Source organism: Vulpes lagopus, chromosome 7 (genome assembly GCF_018345385.1).
Source record: "Vulpes lagopus strain Blue_001 chromosome 7, ASM1834538v1, whole genome shotgun sequence".
NCBI lineage: Eukaryota > Metazoa > Chordata > Mammalia > Carnivora > Canidae > Vulpes > Vulpes lagopus.
In genome coordinates this window covers 64,201,064-64,222,846 of record NC_054830.1, presented here as the reverse complement: position 1 = coordinate 64,222,846, position 21,783 = coordinate 64,201,064, and the positions used below count along the sequence as shown (strand labels likewise).

The 21,783-nt window shown below is 59.3% G+C and overlaps 2 protein-coding genes across 5 annotated transcripts in view; one reads left to right on the top strand and one right to left on the bottom strand.

The window, feature by feature from the left end:
* The first annotated feature begins 8,525 nt into the window (after positions 1 to 8,525).
* ORM1 (orosomucoid 1) lies at positions 8,526 to 11,273 on the top strand. Its single transcript, XM_041760687.1, has 6 exons — positions 8,526 to 8,695; positions 9,034 to 9,176; positions 9,393 to 9,463; positions 10,215 to 10,322; positions 10,461 to 10,564; positions 11,090 to 11,273. The coding sequence occupies exons 1-6, from the start codon at positions 8,582 to 8,584 to the stop codon at positions 11,165 to 11,167; spliced, it is 618 nt and encodes a 205-aa protein (XP_041616621.1). The 5' UTR covers positions 8,526 to 8,581; the 3' UTR covers positions 11,168 to 11,273.
* Positions 11,274 to 12,708: 1,435 nt separating this feature from the next.
* Positions 12,709 to 21,783, bottom strand: part of AKNA (AT-hook transcription factor) — a 50,526-nt gene continuing 41,451 nt past the window's right edge. For all 4 annotated transcript variants that reach the window (XM_041763122.1, XM_041763123.1, XM_041763121.1 and 1 more), the window contains exons 17-22: positions 21,170 to 21,285; positions 20,391 to 20,540; positions 19,145 to 19,240; positions 18,061 to 18,177; positions 17,626 to 17,818; positions 12,709 to 13,934 (exon numbers count right to left, since the gene is read on the bottom strand). In XM_041763122.1, coding sequence (XP_041619056.1) covers positions 13,670 to 13,934; positions 17,626 to 17,818; positions 18,061 to 18,177; positions 19,145 to 19,240; positions 20,391 to 20,540; positions 21,170 to 21,285 — 937 coding nt within the window. In that variant the 3' untranslated portion in view covers positions 12,709 to 13,669. The remainder of the gene's footprint in view (positions 13,935 to 17,625; positions 17,819 to 18,060; positions 18,178 to 19,144; positions 19,241 to 20,390; positions 20,541 to 21,169; positions 21,286 to 21,783) is intronic.

The window sequence follows — 21,783 nt, the reverse complement described above, 5'->3', positions numbered from 1 at the left end:
GCCACCCGGCCTTCCTGCTCCCTGTGCAGCTCCGTCTCCGTCCTCACATCTTTTTACAAGGACACCAGTCCTACTGGGTGAGGACCTACCCTAATAAGCTCATCTGAACGTTTTTTTTAAAAAAGGTTTAATTTATTTATTCATGAGACACCCAGAGAGAGAGGCAGAGACACAGGCAGGGGGAGAAGCAGGCTCCATGCAAGGAGCCCGATGCGGGACTCGATCCCGGGACCCTGGGATCAGGCCTTGAGCCGAAGGCAGACGCTCAACCACTGAGCCCCCCAGGGGCCCTCATCTGAACTTGATTACCTCTGCAAAGACGCTATTTCCATGTAAGGCCACGTTCACAGGTAATAAGCTTAGGACTTTGACGTATCTTTTGGGCGGGGGGGACACGATTCAACTCATGACCCACAGGGAGGAGGTATATTGAGGTTAACTTGAGCGATTTCTTTTTTCTTTTTTAGCGTAGTCACACACACATGAGAATTACCATTTCGTACACTCACCACGTACAACCTGTGCACCCTAATCCCCTAGGGTTCCCCACTGCCTAGTTCCAGAACATTCTCATCACCCCAAAAGGAAACTCCATACCTGTGAAGCAGTCACTCCCCATTCCCCTCTGCCCAAGCCCCAGAAAAGCACTAACCGGATTTCCGACTCCGCCTACTGTGGGTATTTCACGGACGAGGAACCCTATCTCAGAGAAACGGGATCCTGTTTTGCACATGGGAAAGTTCAATTTAACGTGTGCTCCCCACCATAGAAAGCTCACGATGTACGGCCTGTGACTGTCTTCTTTCCCGTAGCGGGATTTCAAGGTTCGTTCTTGTGGTATGTATCCGTCCAGTACTTCATTCCTTTTTATGACTCGATAAGATCCTACTGTGCGGACGGGACGCATTTTGATTATCCATTCACCCACTGACGGACGTTTGTGTTGTTTCCTTCTTGGGGGGCTTGTGGACGGTGCTTCCACAAGTAGGAGCTTTTGCTCCTTACCTGGGAGATGCTTGAGGCAGGCCACGGCGACACCTGCCTTGGAGCCAGTGAGAATCTGAGAGATAATTAGCCAGAGCTAGCAAATAAACATACAGGACCACCCAGATAAATTTGAATAAATTTGAATTTCAGATACACAACAGCTAATTATTTTTAGCATGCGTGTGGCCCCCATGTGATACCCGGGATATATTAGGACATATTTATACCTGCTGGACCTGGAACCCGTATCTCCTGACCCTCGGTGCAGTTCTTCCTCTCTCAGCTTGGTCCTCCCACCGTGGGACCTTGAGTGAACCCGAGCCTTTCTGCCCTTCTCCCCGAGGAGAAAGAACAAATCGCAAGCAGTTGGACTCATAGTGGGATTTTATGTATTAAAACCTTGCTCGAGGGGCGCCTGGGTGGCCCAGTGGGTTAGGCGTCTGCCTTTGGCTCAGGTCATGATCTCAGGGTCCTGGATCGAGCCCTGCACTGGGCTCCCTGCTCAGCGGGGAGTCTGCTTCTCCCTCTCCCCCTCTCCCTCTGCCCCCTCCCCTGCTTGTGCTCACTCTCTCAAACAAATAAACAAAATCTGGGCAGCCCGGGTGGCTTAGTGGTTTAGCGCCGCCTTTGGCCTAGGGCGTGATCCTAGAGTCCCGGGACCGAGTCCCACGTCGGGTTCCCTGCATGGAGCCTGCTTCTCCCTCTGCCTGTGTCTCTGCTTCTCTCCCTCTCCCTCTCTCTCTGTGTGTCTCATGAATAAATAAATAAAATATTTTAAAAATAAAATCTAAAAAAAAAAAAAAAAACCAAAAACCTTGCTCTAAGTATCCAGGTCATTAGTACACAGGCAGCTGCCCCCCAACTCCGTCTGCACCTGGCACCTGCCCTGGGCAGCGAGCACCAGGTGCTGCTGCTTTGCCGTGGATCGGAGAGTCCCGTCTGCAGAGCCCGGGATTCGTGGTCTGGAAGGGCTTGGAGAGTCCCACGTCCCAGGTACACCCTGTCACGTTACATACACCGTGACTGAAGCCCAGTGCAGTGCCCGAGGTCACCTCCCGAGGCCGGGGCAAAGCTTCCATTCAAACCCCACACTGCTGACAAGTGGGGCTCAGCGTGGCCGCCTGGGATTAGCCTGCGAGTTGGTTACTGATGCAAATTTTCAGCCCCCTTCCAAACCTACTGAATCACAAGGTCCCAGGTTGGGGCCCAGCGACCCATGATTTAATAAGCCTCCCTGAAGAGTCTAGAGCCTGTTCAAGTCCCAAGAATTGGGGCCTTACACTATTTCCTAAATCTGGAAAATGGTCTTCCAAAACTGGGGGGAGAAAAAGCCTTGGAAATGAGATAAGAATGTTCTTTTAATTTCTTTGGGGGGCACCGGGGGGGGGGGGGCTCAGCGGTCACACATTTGCCTTCAAATCAGGGTGTGATCCCAGGGTCCTGGGATCGAGTCCTGAATCAGACTCCCTGCAGGAAGCCTGCTTCTCTCCCTGCCTGTGTCTCTGCCTCTCTCTCTGTGTCTCTCATGAATAAATCTAAAAAAAAGAAAAAATAAAAAAAAAGAATTTTCTTTTCATTTCTTTCAAAATTCACCAGAAATGAAACTGAGACAGAATGTCCCGCTTCTTGAATCCTTTCCTGAGGCCTGCCCTGTGCGGTGGCCCCCAGAGAGCCTGCCCCACTGTTGGATCATGCTTCCCATTCTGCAGATGGGAAGGTTGGGTCACTCTGATGTGCGTTGTCCCTGCGGGAAGCTCTGCGAGGGCCGGGGATGGATCCTGCCCTCCCTCCAGCCACGGGGTACGGCTCGTTGGAGGCACTCGAACTGGCTGAGCTATGCTCGCTGGAACAGCCCCTTGACATGTCTCAGCAGCTCCCCTCCTGTGCCAGGCCGTATGTGGGCGCTGGAGTTACAGGGACGGGCCTGGCGGGGGGCGGGGGGGAGAGCCGGGGGCAGGAGGCCCGATGGGGGGCTGAGGGCGCGGGAGCAAAATGAGAGCGTGCCTGAGGCAGCGTCGGTGCAGAAGGGTAGTCGGGGTGACACTCGTATTAACCAGGGTCTCCAGAGAGACGGGACCGGTAGGATGTGTGTGTGTAAAGAGATTCATTTACTTTTTTTTTTTTGAAGATTTCATTTATTTATTCACGAGAGACAGAGAGAGAGGCAGAGACACAGGCCGAGGGAGAAGCAGGCTCCATGCTGGGAGCCCGATGCAGGACTCGATCCCGGGACCCCGGGGTCACGCCCTGGGCCCAAGGCAGACGCTCAACCGCTGAGCCCCCCAGGGCCCCTGAAGAGATTTATTGTAAGGAATGGGCTCACGTGACTTTGATCGCTGGCAGGTCCCAAGATCTGCAGACCGAGCTGGCCAAGTCACAGCCCACACGAGCCGACGACGTCGTTCTAACATAACAGCCTGCAGGTGGGAGAGCGAGGAAGAACCGGTGTCTCCTAAAGGCGGGGAAACACTGACGTCCACCTCACCCGGTCAGGCAGGAGGAGTTCCCCCTTCCTCAGACCTTCAGTGTTATTCAGGCCTTCCACTGATGAGACGAGGCCCACCCACACTTGGTGGCGGGGTGGGGAGCGGGGGCGGGGGAGGCAATCTGTTTGCAGGCTATCCATTCAAACGTCGGTCTCACCTAAAAACACCCTCGCAGATACGCCCGGAATGTTTGGCCAAGTACTCGGGTGCCCCATGGCCCTATTAACTTGGCACGTAAAATTAGCCATCCCACGCTGAGGCCGGTAGAGGATGAATAAAGGGTTGCCGGTGGGGGGGGGGAAGGACATGGAGAGGAGAGGGACCAGCGCCCGCCTAGGCTGGGGAGGGAAGGTGGCCCTCTGTGTTTGGGGAACAGGACACTTGCCGTTCATTATGATGCCACAGGGTAGCGTGGGGGAGCCCCAGAGCCCTGGGCCGGGAAGAGGACAAGGCTGCGGGTGGCAGGGGACAGCGGGGCCGGGCTGAGCTGCAGCGGGGCCCTGCAGGGCTGTCCCGGGGGCGGTGGCTGAGCCGGTCAGAGCTCCAGAGGTGTCAGCAGCCCCCGTGAGGCTCTGAAGAGGGCCAGGAAGATGGGGGACGAGAAGGATGGCCGTGTTAAAACTGCGACACTCACAACTGTCCGTGCGCATTCCAGGGGCCCCGGGAGCTGGCCAGTGAGGCCTCTGAAGCCGGGCCAGCTCCTTCCCGGCAGGGGCAGGGTAAGAAGTTATCGGGGAACAGAAAGGGCAGCTCCTGGGGCCGGCAGCGGCTGTGGTTCCCTGTCTCCTGTTGCACAACGGAGTGTCAGGAAGCAGACAGACTGGATTTCCCAGGTGGGGCCAATCCTGTGTTTGCTCTGTCCACAGCGAATCGAGCCATGGCCATGGACCGTCGCTTGCCCCCAGTGACCAGCCGCCCGTGCTGGGAGGAGGGGGGGCGAGCAAGAAGGGGACAGGCTGGATTCCAGTCCCAGCTTCCTGACTGGGACGTGGCCTTGGCTGGGTCGTTCCTTCTCTCTGGGCCTCAGTTGCTCCCTCTGCAAAATGGGGGTGCTTTGCCCTTTCCTGCTTGCTACCGCACACGGAGCTGCTGTTCTCTAGCAGCAGCGCGACTCGTCTGAGTCTGAATGACGTCCACCTGCTCCGTAAGAATGCGGTGTCGGAAGGTTCCGCATAAATAGCAGCTACGGAGTCTTGCACACGGGACGAGCAGGAGCCCGGTTGAGCGCGGTACACTTTCGTTCTTGTGCGCGACCCTCTTGAGACACATGTCACAGCACCGGCTCGTCAGACGAGGGAAGCCACGTCTGAGGAGGTTACATAAGTTGGCGAGGGCAGCCCGGGGGGCTCAGCGGCTTAGCGCCGACTTCGGCCCAGGGCGTGATCCCGGAGACCTGGGATCGAGTCCCACGTCGGGCTCCCTGCCTGGAGCCTGCTCTCCCTCTGACTATGTCTCTGCCTCTCTCTCTCTCTCTCTCTGTATTCTCATGAATGAATAAATAAAATCTTTAAAAAAATAATAATAAGTTGGCCAAGATCACAACACATGGTCTGAACGTGAGCAAGTCTTGTCGAGTGTTTTCTCGGCCCAGACACAAAGGTCCTAATTAGGATCTTTTGCTCTGCCGATGTAGTCGCCGCGGCTGTTCACGTGGAAGACCACGAACCAGTCGTCGGACACAGAGCTGAGCCCTGACCTGGAGGGAGAAATGCATATCAAGTGCCCTTTCCGGAGACCAGTCCTGTCAAGCGGGTGCATTGCCCCGATGATCTGACCTCACCTTTCACCTGACCTCTGAGTCCTTTGTTTCCTTATCCAGCCGATGGGGAAAGTATCCGATTTTCTTGAGCCTACTATTGACTTTTTTTTTTTTTTTTTTTTTTTTTTTTAGCATTTTGATGTCTTTAGATGGGGGATGTAACCTGCAACCCTGGAAGTATTTCTGTAGTGCAGGAGGCTGTCTTCTTTTCTCCTTAGCCCCGCTTGACATTACACTGACGGTGATGGTTATTAGGGCCGGCGGACTCTGAGAAACAAGTGTGTTTCGTGTAACAAGCACTTTACAAATGTGAACTGATTTAGTCCGCTTGACAACCTGCTCGAATAGCCACAATCCATATCCCCCTTTTACAGATGGGGTAAATTGAGACACAGGGAAGCTGAGTAACTTGCCCAGGGTCACATGGCTCACAGGTGGTCAAGCCAGGACGATACTTCACCACCATCCTGCGTGACCCTGATCGCTTTTCTATTTTCCGCCAACCTTGTCTCGACATTGTGCCTGGGGCCAGATGGAGGGGCGGGGTCGGGAGGGCTGGCCAGACCCTCAATCCACGGAGGTACTGAAGCATCCTTGAAATTTAAGACGATGGAGAAAATCGCACTGTGTCGGGGGAGCGCTGGGTGCACTTGGAGGAACCACTTGGAGAGGCTCTCGGGAGGGGAGGGCGCCTCTCCGAGGGGTCCCCGAGTGACAGTGAGGACCGCCCACTCCGGGGAGTGGCTCTCCATCTACCCGCTGTAAGAGAAAGCATTCCTTTCTCTCCACGCTACTCACCAGACATCGGGCTGTCACATGCGATGCAAGGAGAGGGTGTAAGAGGGAAGGATGGTTTCCCTGGGGCCTGAAGAGCATCGGTTGTGAAGAAGGATGTTTAGGGCACAAGATCCCAACGGACAGAGGTGCTTCCGTGTTATTTAATAAGTTTTGTGCGTGCGTGCATGTACGTGTGCCCGCATGGGTACGGATGCGTGTGCGATATGTGAGAGCCTCTAAAGCTCTGGGCTCTGGGCAGGAGCCCCGGTGGCCGGGGCAGTGGTGGGGCTGTCCCCATATAACCATCAGCTTCTCCTTGAGATAAGCAGTGTCTCAAATGTGTCCCCAGTCCTGCCGTCTCGCACCTCGACCACTGCTGCGACTGCCCCAAGTTGTCCCCCCTACCTCAGCCCTCTGCAGACAAAGGGATCTTCCTAAAGAACAAATCTGATTATTCATCTCCGCCCCACTTTCACTCTTTCCATTTCTCCTAATACCTGCAGGGTCCACTGCGAATTCCCCAGCCCAGCTTCTGTGCCTGCAGCCTTGGTCCCACCAACCTCTCCAGCACCGCCCACCCCACCCCACCCCACCCCAGCCCCCAGTCATCCCACTGCCCGCCTCACGGACAGACGAACCCTACGTCCTTCACGCGCCACGCACTCTCTCGCCTCCGTGCTTCCCTGCCCACGAGCTCCGATCCTTGTTTCAAGACTCAGATGGGAGCGGTGCAAAGTCAAAACACCAAGTGAGCTGGCAAAAAAAAAAAAAAAAAAAGAAGAAGAAAAAAGGTGAATTCCACTTCTGACAAGGATGTGGACAAAGGGACATTAAACAGCATTAGTTGTTTTTTTTTTTTTTTTGTCTTCTCCGTTTGGGGAGAGAGTTTTTTTTTTTTTTTTTAATCAACTTAATTGAGGTATAATTGGTATACAATAAAATGCACACATTTTAAGCCTAAAACTCTGAGTTTTCACCAATGCACATCATGCGCATAACCACCCCGTGGACTCGCGGAGCACTGACGTTTATCCAGAAAGTGCTCTTACCACCTTGGGTGCTTAGACTGGCCTCCTTGCCCTGGGCGACCACCGATCTGATAGCTCCCATTGTAGACTCCTTTGGTCCATGCTAGAACTTTCTCTAAATGGGACCGGACACTATGTACCTTATTGAGTCTGCCTTCTTTTGCCAGCCTAAGATTTTCCGAGTCATTCGTGTTGTCTCCTACACCCGTAGTTCGTTTTTATCGCTGAGAAATAGTCCATTTATGAAGACGCCACGACGCGTGTTTCCCATTTTCCCCAGGACGGGCATCTGAACTGTTGTTCCTCGTCTTGGGCTATTCTGAATGACGCTGTAGTCTTGTACGTGACGTGGTTTTCTTCCTCTTGAACGGGAGGGTAATTTGAGAAGGCGATTTGGTCACTTTTCCGACACTTAGCATCTGAGGAAACCTCACCATGTGAAAAGTCATAGACAAGTGTAACTCAATAAAGCTGGAGAAATAAAATCAGAGACCAGAGGCAGAGAGCGAGCACATCATTAAGGACTTTGGAAGCTGGGAGGAGCACAATGGGGTCATCCGTCCATTACAACTACAACCACTAACTTCCACTGAAACATGAAAAATGACCCAGAATCTATGAGATGAATAAGGATACAGAATTGAAAGCGTCACATGATAAGGCTTTTTTGGGGGGAAGTATCTGTTCGTGGGGCTAAAGATCTGTCCCGGCCGGGTGGACTCTCCCTGTGGACGTGCTCATTCTGCAGTGCGGGGCACTGTCCAGGGTGGGGGACCTGCTGGTGATGACACCCGCGGCAGGCGGTGGAGACCACACGTTCCCGCTACAGATGTTGGGAGCTCGGTCAGGTAATGCTGCCATCACTGGTAATAGACATATAACTTAGACACCTCCTGCTTTTGGAAGCATCCCTGCCTCCCAGGGACTGCTTCACGGGCTCCCCACTTCCAGGCTGCACTGGGCAACCAACCACCCCCCTCACCCCCCGCCCGCCGCCTGCTGCCCACCGTCCCCGTCACTGGACTTTAGCTCTCCCAGCTGTTACCACACTCAGCTGGGATAGAATCCAGGTTTGCCTTCACCCCCGCCCGCTCCCCATCCCATCCCCCACGCACCCCACCTAGCCTGGGAACTATCACCTTCAGCATTTGATTTACAGGTGGGCCTTGCCCCAGTCTGGCTGCCCAAGTGGGACACGGATTGGGTACGGAACATAAGAGCTCTCAAAACAAAACAAAACCACCACCCCAGGGCTTGCCACACAGGTTTCATAACGAGTGCTCCAGCCCACGCCCACCTTGGCCTTGCCTGGCCAGGCCTTGGGGCCCCGGTAGGCCTTCCGGCCAGCGATCCGAGTACACCGAGGCTGGGCGGAGGCTTCGGCTAGCGCTGGCTGTGCGGAAAGGCGGGAAGGATGCGTGTGGGGCATTTCGCAAGCGTGTCACAAGGGCACCCCAGGGCTCTGCCCACACACAGCCCGTTATAAGGGGCGCTGCGCCGCCCAGCCACCAGCTCCGGCCGGCTCCGGGACCCGTCGTCTAGGCATGGCGCTGTCCTGGGCCCTCGCTGCCCTGAGCCTCCTTCCCCTGCTGGACGCCCAGAGCCCAGGGTGCGCCAACCTCACGGCGAGGCCTATCACCAACGCCACGCTGGAGCAGGTGCGTCCCTGGGCCCCCGAGTGCCCCGGGCTTCCCTTCCTCCTGCTGGCTTGTGGTCAGCCCCTTGGCCTGGTTCTGCCCATTTCTCTCCCGGGTCCCGGGGCGACATTCCGACCAGCCTCTGGCAGCATTCTTCTGCTTCCAAACTCAGAAGCCTCATTGCAAGGTCCCTCGGAGGGGACATTCTGTCCTGGGCAAGGAGGAACCTCACCATGAGCTCCTTGCCAGGGGCCCCAGACTCCCTGGCTGCAAAAGGGGGGTGCGGTGAGACCTGCCCGCTGGCTAGCAGGGGGATCCGGCTCCTGGCCTCCATCATCCAGCTCTTGGCTTCCCCCCAGATCTCTGGCAAGTGGTTTTACATCGGCTCGGCCTCCCGCGACCCGGAGTTCAATCACTCGGCTAGAACGATCCACGCGGCCTTCTTTTACTTTGACGTCAACCATACAGATGACACAATCCTGCTCAGAGAGTACCTAACCATGTAAGACCCCACCTGCAGGCTCACCCCCAGCCCCAGGCACCTGCTCCTGGCTGCTGGAAAACCTTGAGCAGGTCCCTGCTCCCTCCCGGCCTCAGTCTTTCCATCCACAGAATGGGGAGAGCTGACAAATCGCCAGCAACTCTTGCCCCTCGATGGTAGTGACCAGTGATCATCCATATTTCTCCTGTTTTTCTCCCCTCTTCTGTCTGGCTTTAGTGGGAACCAGTGCGTCTATAACAGCAGCTTTCTGAATGTCCAGCGGGAGAATGGGACCGTGTCCAGATACAGTAAGGACCAGCACTGGGGCAGGAGGGCTGCTGGGCATCATGGGGGGGTGTGTGGCAGGGGGTGGGGGGGCCTGCCCAAAGCGGGGACGTGCCGGGGCTCAGGCACGGGACAGGCCCATGCTCCCGAGGTCCTGGGGCCCGCACGCTGCAATAACCGGTAAGGACTGCCCACATATCTGCGCTCCATGTGCCAGGCGCTGTTCACCGTACTTTACTAGAATTAATCCCTTAATACTCACAAACAACCCCAGGAGGACATTACGGGATTAGATGAGACACTGGGATGTCAAGCAGTTTCCCTGGAGCCACGCAGCCTATAATTAGAACTAGAATGCAAAGTCAAGGCTGGCTGCAGTCCTGCCTCTCTCAACCACTCTTTATCCTTTGGGCTCAGAGGGTGGCAGTCTGTGTCAGGCAGGCAGTGACCTCACTTGTGGCCCCACCGTCACCCCAGAGAGGGCGCATCGAGGGGCACACGAATGCTGACGGGCTTAAACCAACATCCCTGAGCAGCCCCGAGGCCCCTGTCTGGGCCTTACTTTCCTGTCTGGAAAATGGGGAGAAAGGCCCTGACAGTCACGGTCCGCATAAGGCTCCCCCGACTCCACATCTCAGCGCAGGGCCTGGCACACGGGAGGAGCGAGGGGTGCGCGTCCCGGGTGAACTCGTGGCCGTGGGTGCCCCCAGGGTTCCCCGCCTGGGATCGGGACCCATCATGCGGTGCGGCCTCACCCAGAGTTCTCTTCTCCAGAGTTTGGCAAAGAAAACTTTGGCATACTCCTGCTCACCAAGGATCCTGAGCTCTTCATGCTTGGCTTCAAACTGAAAGACGAGCAGCACAAGGGGCTATCGTTGTACAGTAGGTGCCCCTCCAACCTCCACCCCACCCAGGCCTCACCCAGCAGACCGCCTGCCCCTGCGGCTGGGCCCCCAGCACCCCAGGCCTCCCCCCCCCCACCTCGCCAGGGAGACCCAGCCCCCTTGCTCCCTCCTGCAGCCAGGAAGCCCGAAGTGACCCAGGAGCAAATGACGGTGTTCCACGAAGCTCTCGCATGTGTGGACCTGCACAAGTCAGAGATCGCGTACACCGATGAGAAAAAGGTGAACACAAGGAGGACTAGAGGTGCCCGGCATCGGGGCGATCCTGCCCAGGGTGGGGGGCAGCCCCAGGGGCCCACACAGGGAGAGCTGCCGGCCACGGCCGTACGGCGCTGAGGCACCACGTCCTACCTTCAAGCACCTGCCTCATGGCAGGGACGGCTGAGGCTTCTGGAGGCCCACGGGATGAGGGCCCAGGAGGGAAAAGTCCCTGCGAAACAGGCAGGACGTCCAGGGCGGGGAGGAGGCCTGGGAGGGAGGGGGATGGCAGGGATTGGGAGGGGGGAGTGGCAGGAACGGGACAAAGAAACACCCAAGGGTGATCACCACTGACGACTGGGGCCACACCCCAGCCATCCGACCCCGCGGGTGGCAGCTGGTATTGCGGTTGTTAGCTTCGCCCAAACGGCCCCAAGGCTGGGGCCACCGCCCCGATTGTTGCTGTGAGCGAGAATCACCCGCCTAATAGTCTCCCTGATACTTCCCATTCAACCCGCGTCACCGCGCACCCTGCTCGCCGCCCTCTAGGATCTGTGTGGGCCGGTGGAGAAGCAGCACAAGGAGGAGAGGCTGAAGGAGCAGGAGGCAGACACGGCGCTGGGCTAGGACCCTGGGGACGGTGGGGCCCATCCCCAGCCCTACGCCCCCACCCTCTGGACATCACAGGTTTTGGTCTCAGTTGCATCAATAAAGCTTCTGCATTTGTAACAGGCAGGTCGTCGTCGGCTCATTCAGTCGCTCACTCATTTGTACGTGGGGCAGCCTGCCGGCCTGAGCCGGGCCCTGGCTGGCCGCGGGGTGCGCCCCTGCCCCCCACTGTAACACCCAGCACAGCCGGCACCCTGATAGGCACCGAATGCTGTGGGAGCCCAGAACCTGGGGAGGTTCCTCCTGCAGCGGAAGGCTGGGAAGGCTTCCTGGAAGGGGCATCTGAGCCAGCCTAGAAAGCTTTGGAGCTGCTAACACCTGCTGCTCCAGCTGCAGGCCAAGGATCTGAGAGGATGGATTGGAGAAACATCGAGGCAGGGGCTCTGGTGGGAGTCAGGTGAAATGAGGGGTGGGGGCAGCGAGGAGCCAGGCGAGTGGTGGTGCCAAGCACCAGGGGCCTCACCTCAGACGTTACCCTGGTCGCCTGGGGAGCCTGGAGGCAGAAAGGCTTTGGCGGGGCCGCTGTGAGCATCCCAGCGCGAGGAGGGTGGCCCGGCAGGGGCGGGACGGGGAGGCACAGAGGCCCGGGGGCCGAGCTGGAGGGGCTCCGTGACGCATCCTCGGGGGGCCTGTCTGGTGCCCACAAGGAAACTGGGGTGACATCGGCCCCTAGAAGCCCGCCGTCCTGCAAATGCGTTTGGAGCCCTCGAGGGGGGGCCGTGTCGGAGGCAGGCCCACTTCGTGCGGCGAAGAGAACCGAGCCCCCCGAATCGAGAGTCCAGCAAGGAGGGCAGGCTTCCTCACAGACCCGACGGCATCGAGGGGGCCATCCTGGGCGGGGAGCAGCACCACCTGGGGGGCGGGCAGGCGGGGGCCCTGGGGCTCAGGCAGGTCCATGCACACGGCCTCAGCCAGCCAGGGTGACCGATTGGAGCCCGGGCACCCGATGCCCAGTCCTGTGGCCCTCCCGAGAGCCGGGCTGCCCAGGCCCAGGGTCCCGCATGCCCTTGCTCACAGCTGGAGCCACGCTGTGCCCGGGGCAGGGGCTGGGGACGCCGTCCTGGGCCCCCACCCCTGCGCCCCGCCTGGGCTCCCCATTCCCGTCCGCATTGCCCCGCAGCAGCCTGCTGGCACCCAGCACGGGCTGGCCTCGGACGCTCAGAGCCTACAAGAGATCCCTTCTCGGCTAATTGCCACTTTCAACTCCAGATGATGACCCACTGACAAGTGCAATGGGAGCGTGTCCTGGTGGGCAGTGGAGGGGGGGCACAGGAGTGAGTGGGGGAGGCGGACGAGAGACCCCAGGAGGGAAGGCACAGCAGGCGTTGGGGAGAAAGGCTCAGAGGTTAGGAACACCAGAGCGGTGACGGGAGACTTCGGAGTGAGACATCGTGAGGCTGTGCCCCCCGGGGAAGGGTCAGGGTCCTCCTCCTCGAATCTTCCACCCCACAAACTTGAGTCAAGAAACCACAAGTCGACGACGACACACACCACAGATGTGGGCAGCTTTGGGAATTTTTTTTTTCTTTTCTCCTTTTTTAAAAGATCAATATTCATTCTTCTTCATTTGCCCTCATAACGAAAATAGATTTTTAAATGCCTCAAATATACAAATATCACCGATGCATACACATTCCAGAGAAGCTGAGGTACGCGCTGCTACAAGGTGGGGAGCCAGAGGTGGGGTGGCCTCCCGGCTGCAGAGCGGGGCCTGGCAGGTCGCTGGCCGCTAGCCCGATGCCACGGGGATCCCAGGGACAGAGCCGAGGGTGCCGGGATGAGGTACAGAGAGGGACCATGGGGGACAAGCTTCCTGGGCCCTCCCCGGGGGGGAGCTCCCTCCCCAGCAGGTCCACGGGAAAGGCCTCTCCAGCCGCGGAGAAGCGGGGTGCACGTCATCCTGGGGACCCGACATCTGGACGTTTCAATGGCGTCGAAGGGCCCTACTGACCACCAGTCACTAGGAGGAAAGTGCACAGCCACGTCCCTTCCCAGAGATGCCTACTCCGGAGTGGCTGGTTGCAGGAGGCAGGTTTGCACCACAGACCCTGGCCCTGTCCCATCTTATTTGGCCTCTGGCTTGGATCTAAGACCAGGAAAACTCAGTTTAAAAAAAAAAAAAATCTGTCCATCTGTATATAAAATACATATTATTAGCCAGAGGTGGACAGTGCAGGACCAGGAGACCCCCCTCCCCATCCAGAGGCCATCTGGGCAGAAGGCGGCCTCAGTCCAGCACTTCCTGCAGGGGCTGGTCCCCTGGGAAGTTGCTCCTCTCGATGACCAGGCCCACCCCCCCGTCCGCACTGAGATCACGGAGCGGGCAGGGCTTGGGCTAGAGGGAGACTCTCAGGAGGGGTCTGTGGGGCCTTCGGGAGTGGCTCCAGCCTCCCGGCCCGGGGGACAGCAGCAGGCCGCCTGCCCACCCGGCCACCCTGTGTTGCTGAGTCTCCAGTGAGGTCAGAAGAGGCAGGAGCCCCGCAGGCTTCGGGCCTGGCGCAGGTCGGCGGACAGGGAGCGGCTCATCTGCTTGGTGGTGGAGCGGATGTTCTCCGCAGCCTGGACGGCTTGGTTCAGGGCCTTGTTGAGCTCCTCTAGGTCCTCCAGGTTCAGCTGGATGGAGTGCCGGGGCGCCCTGGGCAGGCGGGGCGGGGCTGGGGGGGGCCACTCGGCGGGGGCCGGCTGGGCCGAGGAAGCTGAGGTAGGTCCCGGGGGCGCGTAGTACCTGAGGAGAGAGGCAGCTGCGTTGGTTGACCACGGACACCAGGTTTGGCGTCAGCCACGTTCCAAGCCCCACCTGGGCCACTGGCCCTGAGTCTCAGAGCCTCAGTGTCTTCACCTCGAAAATGGGAATAGTAAATAGCTGCTTCAAGGGATGTGTTGGAAGGACGAAGGATGGTAAAACGGGAGTGCCTGGCCCAGAGCAGGTGCTCAGAGACGGTCAGCTCCATCTACCTGTTCACTTAATAAAGATTTATCGATCCTAGAGTACGGGCCAGCCCGTGTGCCAGGCCCTGGGGTTACTTGGTGACCCGCTGCCTTCCCGGGGCTTCTCATCCGAGAGCCGGATCTCAGGGAGACCACGATCACCCCTGGGCTCTGTAGCAAACCCCTTCCATCAGAGAGGTAACAGATGGTCCATTTGCCAAGTGGGGAGCGGTGGAGAAACGTGATGATAATTAGGGTTCTGGAGGAGTGGGAGGGTCTGCTTTCTCTCCTCTGGGGCAGCAGGTGGCAAGGTGTCCTTCCCGGCCTGGCCCGGCCCTACAGGAATGTGGGGTGTCATTTAAAGTGCTGGAGAAAACGCCTGCGAGCCAGGAGCTGAAGCACGGATCTCTCCAAGGAGTGCCTACGGTTCGTGGCCAGAGCCACCAAACCAGCAACGGGCGGGAAGAGGGTTGCGGCCTCTGTGTTGTGGGACGGAGTGAGTGGCCGAGGGAAGGAGATAAAGGGTTTTGCCAAAATGAACCAGGATTAAGTTGACGAGGACTCGGCCAGAAGCCCGTCACTGGCGTCTTACTTGGCAAACTTAACCTCTGGTCTTACCCCTAATGCTCCGCTTCTTCCAACCCACACTATTGTATGGGGGGGTGGGGAAGGGGGGGTTCTATCTTCAAAGAAGAGACACAAATGGACGACAAGCACCTGTAAAGATGCTCAACAACATCAGCCACCGGGGGAATGCAAATCAAACCGCAGGAGAGGCCACGTCCAGCTCCCTGTCCCCCTGCCGGCCACCGGGTGGCTGCAGTCAAAAGGACGGATGTTGGCGAGGAGCTGGAGAAACGAGAAGGCCCAGGCACTGCCGGCGGGAACACACAGCGGCGCAGCCACTTTGGAAAACGGTCCAGCGGCTCAACCAGCTAGACGCAGCGCTTGGCCCGGAGCGGACGGGGCCCCCTGGGGACCGCGTGCAGGGCTCTGAGCAGCTTGTTTGTTGGGTGGGTACCGTCCTGCATCTTGCACGCATTGGCACGCGAGGTGCAGTGGGGCCAAGTGACGCAGGCGGCCTGCCCCGAATCCTAGCCAGCTGCGGGACGCTGGACCCGGGGCTTGACCCTTCAAGGACTCTGTTCCCCAGCCTCAGAGCCACCGAGGGCCACCTCCCAGGATACATAGACCCAATAGGAAAATTCAGGTAAGAAGCTCTGTGCGCCGCCCGGCCACTCTCAGCACGTCCGTAAACGTCAGCTCAGAGTCAGAGGCTGGAAGGGGCCCCATGGACTCACCTGCCCCAGACGCCAGTACCTGTCATCTGGACCCAATGAATAGGCTTCTTGGCTCCAGCTCCCTCCTTCGGGGACACTCTGCTCTAACTGCTGGGTTTCCACACAGCCCTCCCTTGCAGTAATTTGTTGCCCACCTGGCCTCAAGGTCGTCCAAAAGTCCCCCTCAGGCAGAAGTGACAATGCCCCCCCTGCCCCGCCCTGTCTCTACCAAAACAGAAGCAGAAAACCTTTCTAGCTACAAAGCCTTTGGTCCTGGGGCTAGAAGGCAGGTGGCCAGCAGGTGTCAGCACAGGCCCACAAGCTTTCCACCCGTCACCGAGCACGCTCAGTCCTGCAGGTGACCGCGGGAGAAACAGGGCATCAGGCCCGCCCTCCAGCAGCATCTCCGGGACTACGGTTCCTGGCCAACTTCTGTGTATTGAGGACTTTCTGTGCATTAGCTCACTTGGTCCTTACCACAACCCATTTCACAGGGGAAACAACTGAGGCACTGAGGACCAAAGTGGCCCCCGTCCGCATTGTGGCTCCCCCACTGGCCAGTCTGTCGGGCACTATAGCTCAGGCCCTTTCCCCTTCCCTGGGGCCAGGCGTGGGGACACAACCCGGTTAGGTCTGTCCACAGGTCTGAGCCTGGAGGGATATGGAACAGCCTCAGCAGCAGAGAGACCCAGGCCTAACTGTGGGCGCTTGGGGCTTTATCCCGGGGCCACCGAATTCCAGGCAAAAGCTTTCCTGCCCAGCGAGTGGGAGCATGGGCGCTCCGCCAGAGGCCCGAGCATGCAGGCCTCTCCTAGCTGACGGGAGCTGAATGCTCCCAGACTCAGCCGAGGGCAGTGAGAAACCACTGCGCACCACAGTCCTTACAGGGGCCGGGGGCCGCATGGCCCCGGGCACCCCTGCTCCCACCAAGCGCCAGGCCCCACAGCGACACTGGCCTCTTGCTGCCCATAGACACGGGCTTCTGACAAAGAAGACTCCCGACTGACTCATCTTCCACTGAGGGAAACTGAGGCACACTACTCGCCGGTGATAGTTGGCACGAGCACACAGGGTGCTGTGTTTCTCCCGCTGCAGGAGCCTTGACTCGTTTTTCTTCTTCCCAATGACAGTACTGCGCCGCGGCAGCGCTCTTTGCAGGGATGACAGCGCTGCCCTTTCGTTGGGCAACGAGCCCCTGCGGGCACCGCACTGCACAATTCCCCACACATCTGTGCGTCTGGCCACGCGCCTCGTTTGACCCTCGCACAACCGTACGTGGTCGAGACTGTCACCCCATTTAACGGATGGGGAAACTGAGATTCAGAGAGGGAGTAGCTCGACCGAGGCCCCAGCAAGCAGGGAGTGGCAGACGGGATCCCACTGCAGCTCCGATTCTAAAGCCCGAACGAACCACTTCTGCCTCAAGCGCCGCGCCTCTTCTCTCCTGGCAGGTGTTCTAGCCAAATCCCCGTAAAACGCGGAGTGCTCATCCTGCCCCATGCCTGACCGGTACGCTCCCCAGAGCTCAAGGGCCTCAAAAACAAGGAAAAGTCTGAGAAACGGTCACAGCCAAGAGAGGCCCCCAGGGGCCCGTGACAGTGAACTAAGGGGCATCGGTGTGGCATCCTGGATGGGATCGCAGAACAGAAAAAGCAGCGTAGGTAGAGACTGAAGAAACCCGAACACACGGTGGGCGTCAGTAGGGATAACGTATTCCCATCGGCTCACTAAGTGTGCAAATGTGCCGCATGCGGGTGAGATGGGAGGAATGAGGGCATGGGGGGGGCGTGCAGGGGCGGCGTCTGTGCTCCCTGCCCCACTTCCCTATACATCTAAACCTGTGCTAAACAGTCAAGCCTATTGGAAAACACTGAGCGTGCAATTACTTGTTGCTGGGAAGACCCACAGGGAATGGGAAGAGTCCCCTGCACGTCCCCGGGAGCTCCTAGAGGGCAGGGCCCTCTGCCGGGCTGCTTCACGGCTGCCCCCCACCCCCCACCCCCGGCCAGGGCCAAGTGCACTCCGTGGTAGGCAGGGAGCACTCGCTGTTTGCTGAGTGACTCCGCGAGCGCTTGTTCTGCACACTGTACCCGCAGGGGAAACGCGGGAGGCCGTGGCGCCCGGGGTCTCAGCTGCCCGACTCGGGTCTGATCGGGAATCATGAAGTGGGTCAGGTAGGCGAGGAAGGTGGGAGAGGAAGGTTCTTACACAGTGGCTGACGGATAAGGCATGATGGGAACCGAGGAGACGTAGGCGAAGGCGGGAGGGGCTGGCGCTGCGGGCGCCGCAGCCAGATACCACAGTCCGGGGGGCGGCCGGGCCGGGGACCCCGTGCGCTTGCTCCGCTGGCTGGGGCTGCAGGCTCTGCGTGCGTTTCTCCTTGCGGCAGCCCTTTCTGGCCCTGTGAGGGAGGGACAGCAGAGGGGACAGGCTGACGGCTCGGCAGGATGTAGCAGAGAACAGGGCGGGCCACCCCGGGGAGCGCGTCGCTTTGGGAAGCACGTCCTGCACCCGCCCGGTTTGCTCGGTCCCAGACTGGGAGAGCCGCCACCCCAGCTAAGCACCTCCACCCCAGGGCCCCGAGCCCCCATCAAGGACAGCTGGCGGTCTGTCTGGGAGGAGACAGTGGGTGTCTGTTCCTACCACAGGGGGCTGAGTCTGGGCCATCCGTCTCTGGGGAGGACCCGCCTCGACCACACAGGGGACATCGCACGGTGTCAGTGGGAGACGGTCCCCGTGGGTCCCTGGTGACGGTACCACCTAGGAGAGGAGGGAGAGATGTCATGTCTGGGTCACTGGGCCTGGAGCCCCCAGCCGACCTCCGTCAGCACCGAGCTTCCCTCCGACCACGGGGAGGACATCAGCTGCCTCCGCTGGGGACCGTGACAGGGAGAGTCAGCATACGGCGAGCCTTCGTGCCTTGTTGTATCAAAGCCAGCGAGCCACTGGGCTGGCTACTACCGTCACTCCCCCATTTGACAGCCTGGAAAACCGAGGCGCCCGGAGGTTGAATGATTTGCCGAAAGGTCTCAGTGGGAAATGGGCAGTGCGCTCGCTGTCTGAGCCAAGCCCGGGCGTCCGGAACCAGCCCTTCACCCTGAGACGGGCCCCTTCTCCCGCGGGAGTGGTCCGCAGCGGCCCCTCAGGCCCCAGGGGTCTGTGGAGGCCGAAGGGGACAGGCAAGAGCAGGCAACCTCCCCCTCCTTGCACACCCCTCCCCTGGGGGGGGGTCCCAGGGCTGGCCCGCGTCCCCTCCAGGCCTCAGCTCAGCTGGAAGGCCTCCCACCCGCCTGGCGGGGTTCCAGCTCCCTGCCCGCCCTGTGCTCTCCTAGCTCGGCTCAGATCGCTTGTCACCGTCTGCTTAGCTGAGGGTTCCTTGGGGCCAGGGCCCGGGGCCCAGTAGGGGACGGTGCTCGATGCGTGAGTGAATGAATGAATGAACAGAGAGGCCCGCTGGCACTTGAGCAAAGGCAAAGCAGCGTAAAGGCGAAGAGCCAGCACCCCGGCGTCACAGCTTGGGTGCAACCCCGGGCTGTGCCACACGGAGGCCGAGTGCCCTTGGGCAAGTTACTTAAGCTCTCTGAGCCTCAGTTTCCTCACCCGTGAAATAGGCACCATAATCAAACGGACAAAACCTATTTCACAGGGTCGTGAGGATTAACGTAGCATCATGCCCTGGTACGGCAGGGGCTTGATAGACGGCCCCTTCTCCGGCACCACCCCTCACCTGAGTCCTGAGTCCTGGGGGGCCGGCAGTGGGGACAGGAGATCGTGCCACCGCCTCTTGGGGCAGACGTGGGGGTCAGAACACGGTACTCCTGGCCTGGGGAGGAAAGCAGACAGTCAGCTCCGCGTGCTCGGGGCTGGGAAGATCGGGGAGGCGTCTCCTCTCCCCGCTGTGCGGAGGCGGTGGGCGAACCCAAGCTCCGTTAGGCCGGGAGGCAGGCCAGGAAGCCCGGCTAAGCGACGGCTAACAGGGCCGCTATGCCCCCGGGCCCCCACTCGCTGGGGGGGCGGATCGGAACGGCTTGGCCTTGGGGTCAGCCGTGTCTTCTCCCTGTTGTCCCAGCGGCTGTGAAACGGGGGCAGTCCCAGGACGGGTTTGGGGGCCACGTCCACGAGGCGCGCGGCCCGGCGCCCGGCAGATGGAAAGTGCTAGAGGTTTTTAGGAAGTTGGACAGATGCTTGGGTCTTGACCGCGCCGTCACCTGCTGCCTCGTCTATCCCTCCGTCTCAAATACCTTCGGAATGGGGTCCGATCGCTTCTCTCCTCTTCCCCGGGGCCTGCAGGGCTCCCGAGTCCTATTGGGTGTGTGTGTGTCGCCTTGGGGCCCCGCCGTTCCCGCCTCTAACCCCTCAGCTGTCAGGGCAGACACGCCTCTCTCAGCTCCGGCCACGTGGAGCTGGGGTTAGCGCCCCTCCTTCCCAGCGTGCCAGGGGTGACAGTCACACCTATAATCGACTCACTAGGACTTACACACTTGCTATAATTGCTTATTTGCTATCGTCTGCTACGCAGACTCACGAGAGTTGGCGCCGTGTCCACGCTGGTTTGAATGTTACGCGCTCTGAAGTCCTACTGTGTGTCACGTGAAGTCTTACTAGGCGCTGGGAGCCTAGTTCCTGACACACAGGGCGCCCTGGGGAATGCGACCTGAAGGGAGGCCAGGGCTAAGGGATCTGGTGTCCACCCTGCAAGCGGCAGGTGCTTCATGACCCTCTGTATGACTGGCCAGCTAACGGGGCTCCCCCGGAACCACGCGTGGGCCCGGGCGGCGGGGGACGCATCAGAAACTGTTGGCGGGATCAATGAACGGGTTCACAGAGGCGCCCCTCCCCGGCGCTCCCTGCGTCACAGAAGTCACGGAAGATGACGATATTTCAATGGCACCCGGTGAGGTGGGGAAGGCTTCCGTGATGGGAGTCCTCCTGGGGGCCGGGCCACCCCACCCGCCCACCCTCGCGCAGCCCACCTGTGTACTGGCCCCGGAAGGTGACCCTGTCGGGCCGCCTGGCGCCGGACCCCGCTCCTTTCACTCCGTCCCGAGCTGCCTCTGCACTGTCCGCGGACGCCCGGCTCTTCTCAGGGAACAGCTGCGGGGCGGTTGGCTCAGATTCGGAACCTGGGGTGGAAAAAGAGGGGCATTAGAGAATGGGGACGGGGGTGTCGCACAGGTCAGGGAGTGAGCAAATCCCACGCTCAGGCTCTGAGGCACAGCTTGGGCTTTCATCCAGGTGTGTCCCTTAGTAACAGCAGCCGACGCACGCGGACTCCTGACCTGTGCCGAGCTGCCCCTGCCGCGCGTGCACCCTCTCAGCCGTCCCAGGGGGCAGTCAGCTGGCCCTCTCGGGGCACAGAGCGCGGCAAGGACCTGGCCGAGGTCACCCCATCAGGAAGGAGGGAGGCGGGCTGGAGCCCCCTTCCCCTTCTCCATCAGGCAATCCCCCTGCACTTCGGGGTGTCCGTCCGTGTCCTCGTCTGCAGGACATGGGTCACATGACCCACCTCGCACCAACCGCCGCAGACGAGGGCCCTACAAAGCCTTTAAAGAAATCCCTGCACGTAGCAGGTGCGTGACTTACAGTGGCTATCGCTGGAAGCGCGTTTGTATTAAGAGCACTACGACGGGCTAAACAAGACACACAGAACCATCTCCGGGTCCCTCCTAAGGCTATTTCTGGGGTCCCTGACCACTGAGCTCAGGCCCAGACTGTGGCCTCCAGCAGTCAGGCCAGGCGGGCGGCCACTTACTCACGGACAGTTGGGGCATCTCCCGAGGCGCTGAGGAAGACCTGGCTCGCCGCCTTCCTGCGGGGTCAGCTTGCTGCGCACCCCCGGGCTCACCAGACAATCTCTCTGTGGATTTACTAGCAAAAGGGAGAGAGAGAGAGAGATGATGATGTCAGTGGGTGAGGTTTTATGCAGACTTTCAAGATGATCCGCCGGGAAGCCAACCTCCGGGGAAAGCACGAGCGTCGAACTCAAAGACTCATGAGTCAGACTCTCTGCCCCTCAGTTTCCTCATCTGTTAGGGGAAAAGAGCAGCAAATACCTCGGAGGGTTCCGGGAAGGATGAAGGAGACAATGTCCACAGAAACCTGAACCTAGCGCCCTCCCTTAGAAACACTTAGAAACCAAGACTGAGCTGGTTTGAGAAGTCATCACAGACGTATGGCCAAGGAGCAGACGTCCCGAAATGTTTGCGCTTCACTTGGGTGGTGAGTTCAGATTACGCGTTAGCTGTTTCATGCATCAAATATTGCACAGTAAAAAAAAAAAAATGTGAGAGTAGGAGAGGGGTGTGAGTTCACACGTCTGGAGAGACCCAGAGGCGGCCAAGTTTTCCTCTGCCGCTGGCACCAGGG

Excerpts from the sequence above, each read along its gene's own strand:
- ORM1 (XM_041760687.1), top strand. The coding sequence starts at position 8,582 with ATGGCGCTGTCCTGGGCCCTCGCTGCCCTGAGCCTCCTTCCCCTGCTG. Across the intron at positions 8,696-9,033 it reads CCAACGCCACGCTGGAGCAG|ATCTCTGGCAAGTGGTTTTA; the intron begins GTGCGTCCCTGG and ends GCTTCCCCCCAG. Across the intron at positions 10,323-10,460 it reads CAAGGGGCTATCGTTGTACA|CCAGGAAGCCCGAAGTGACC; the intron begins GTAGGTGCCCCT and ends TCCCTCCTGCAG.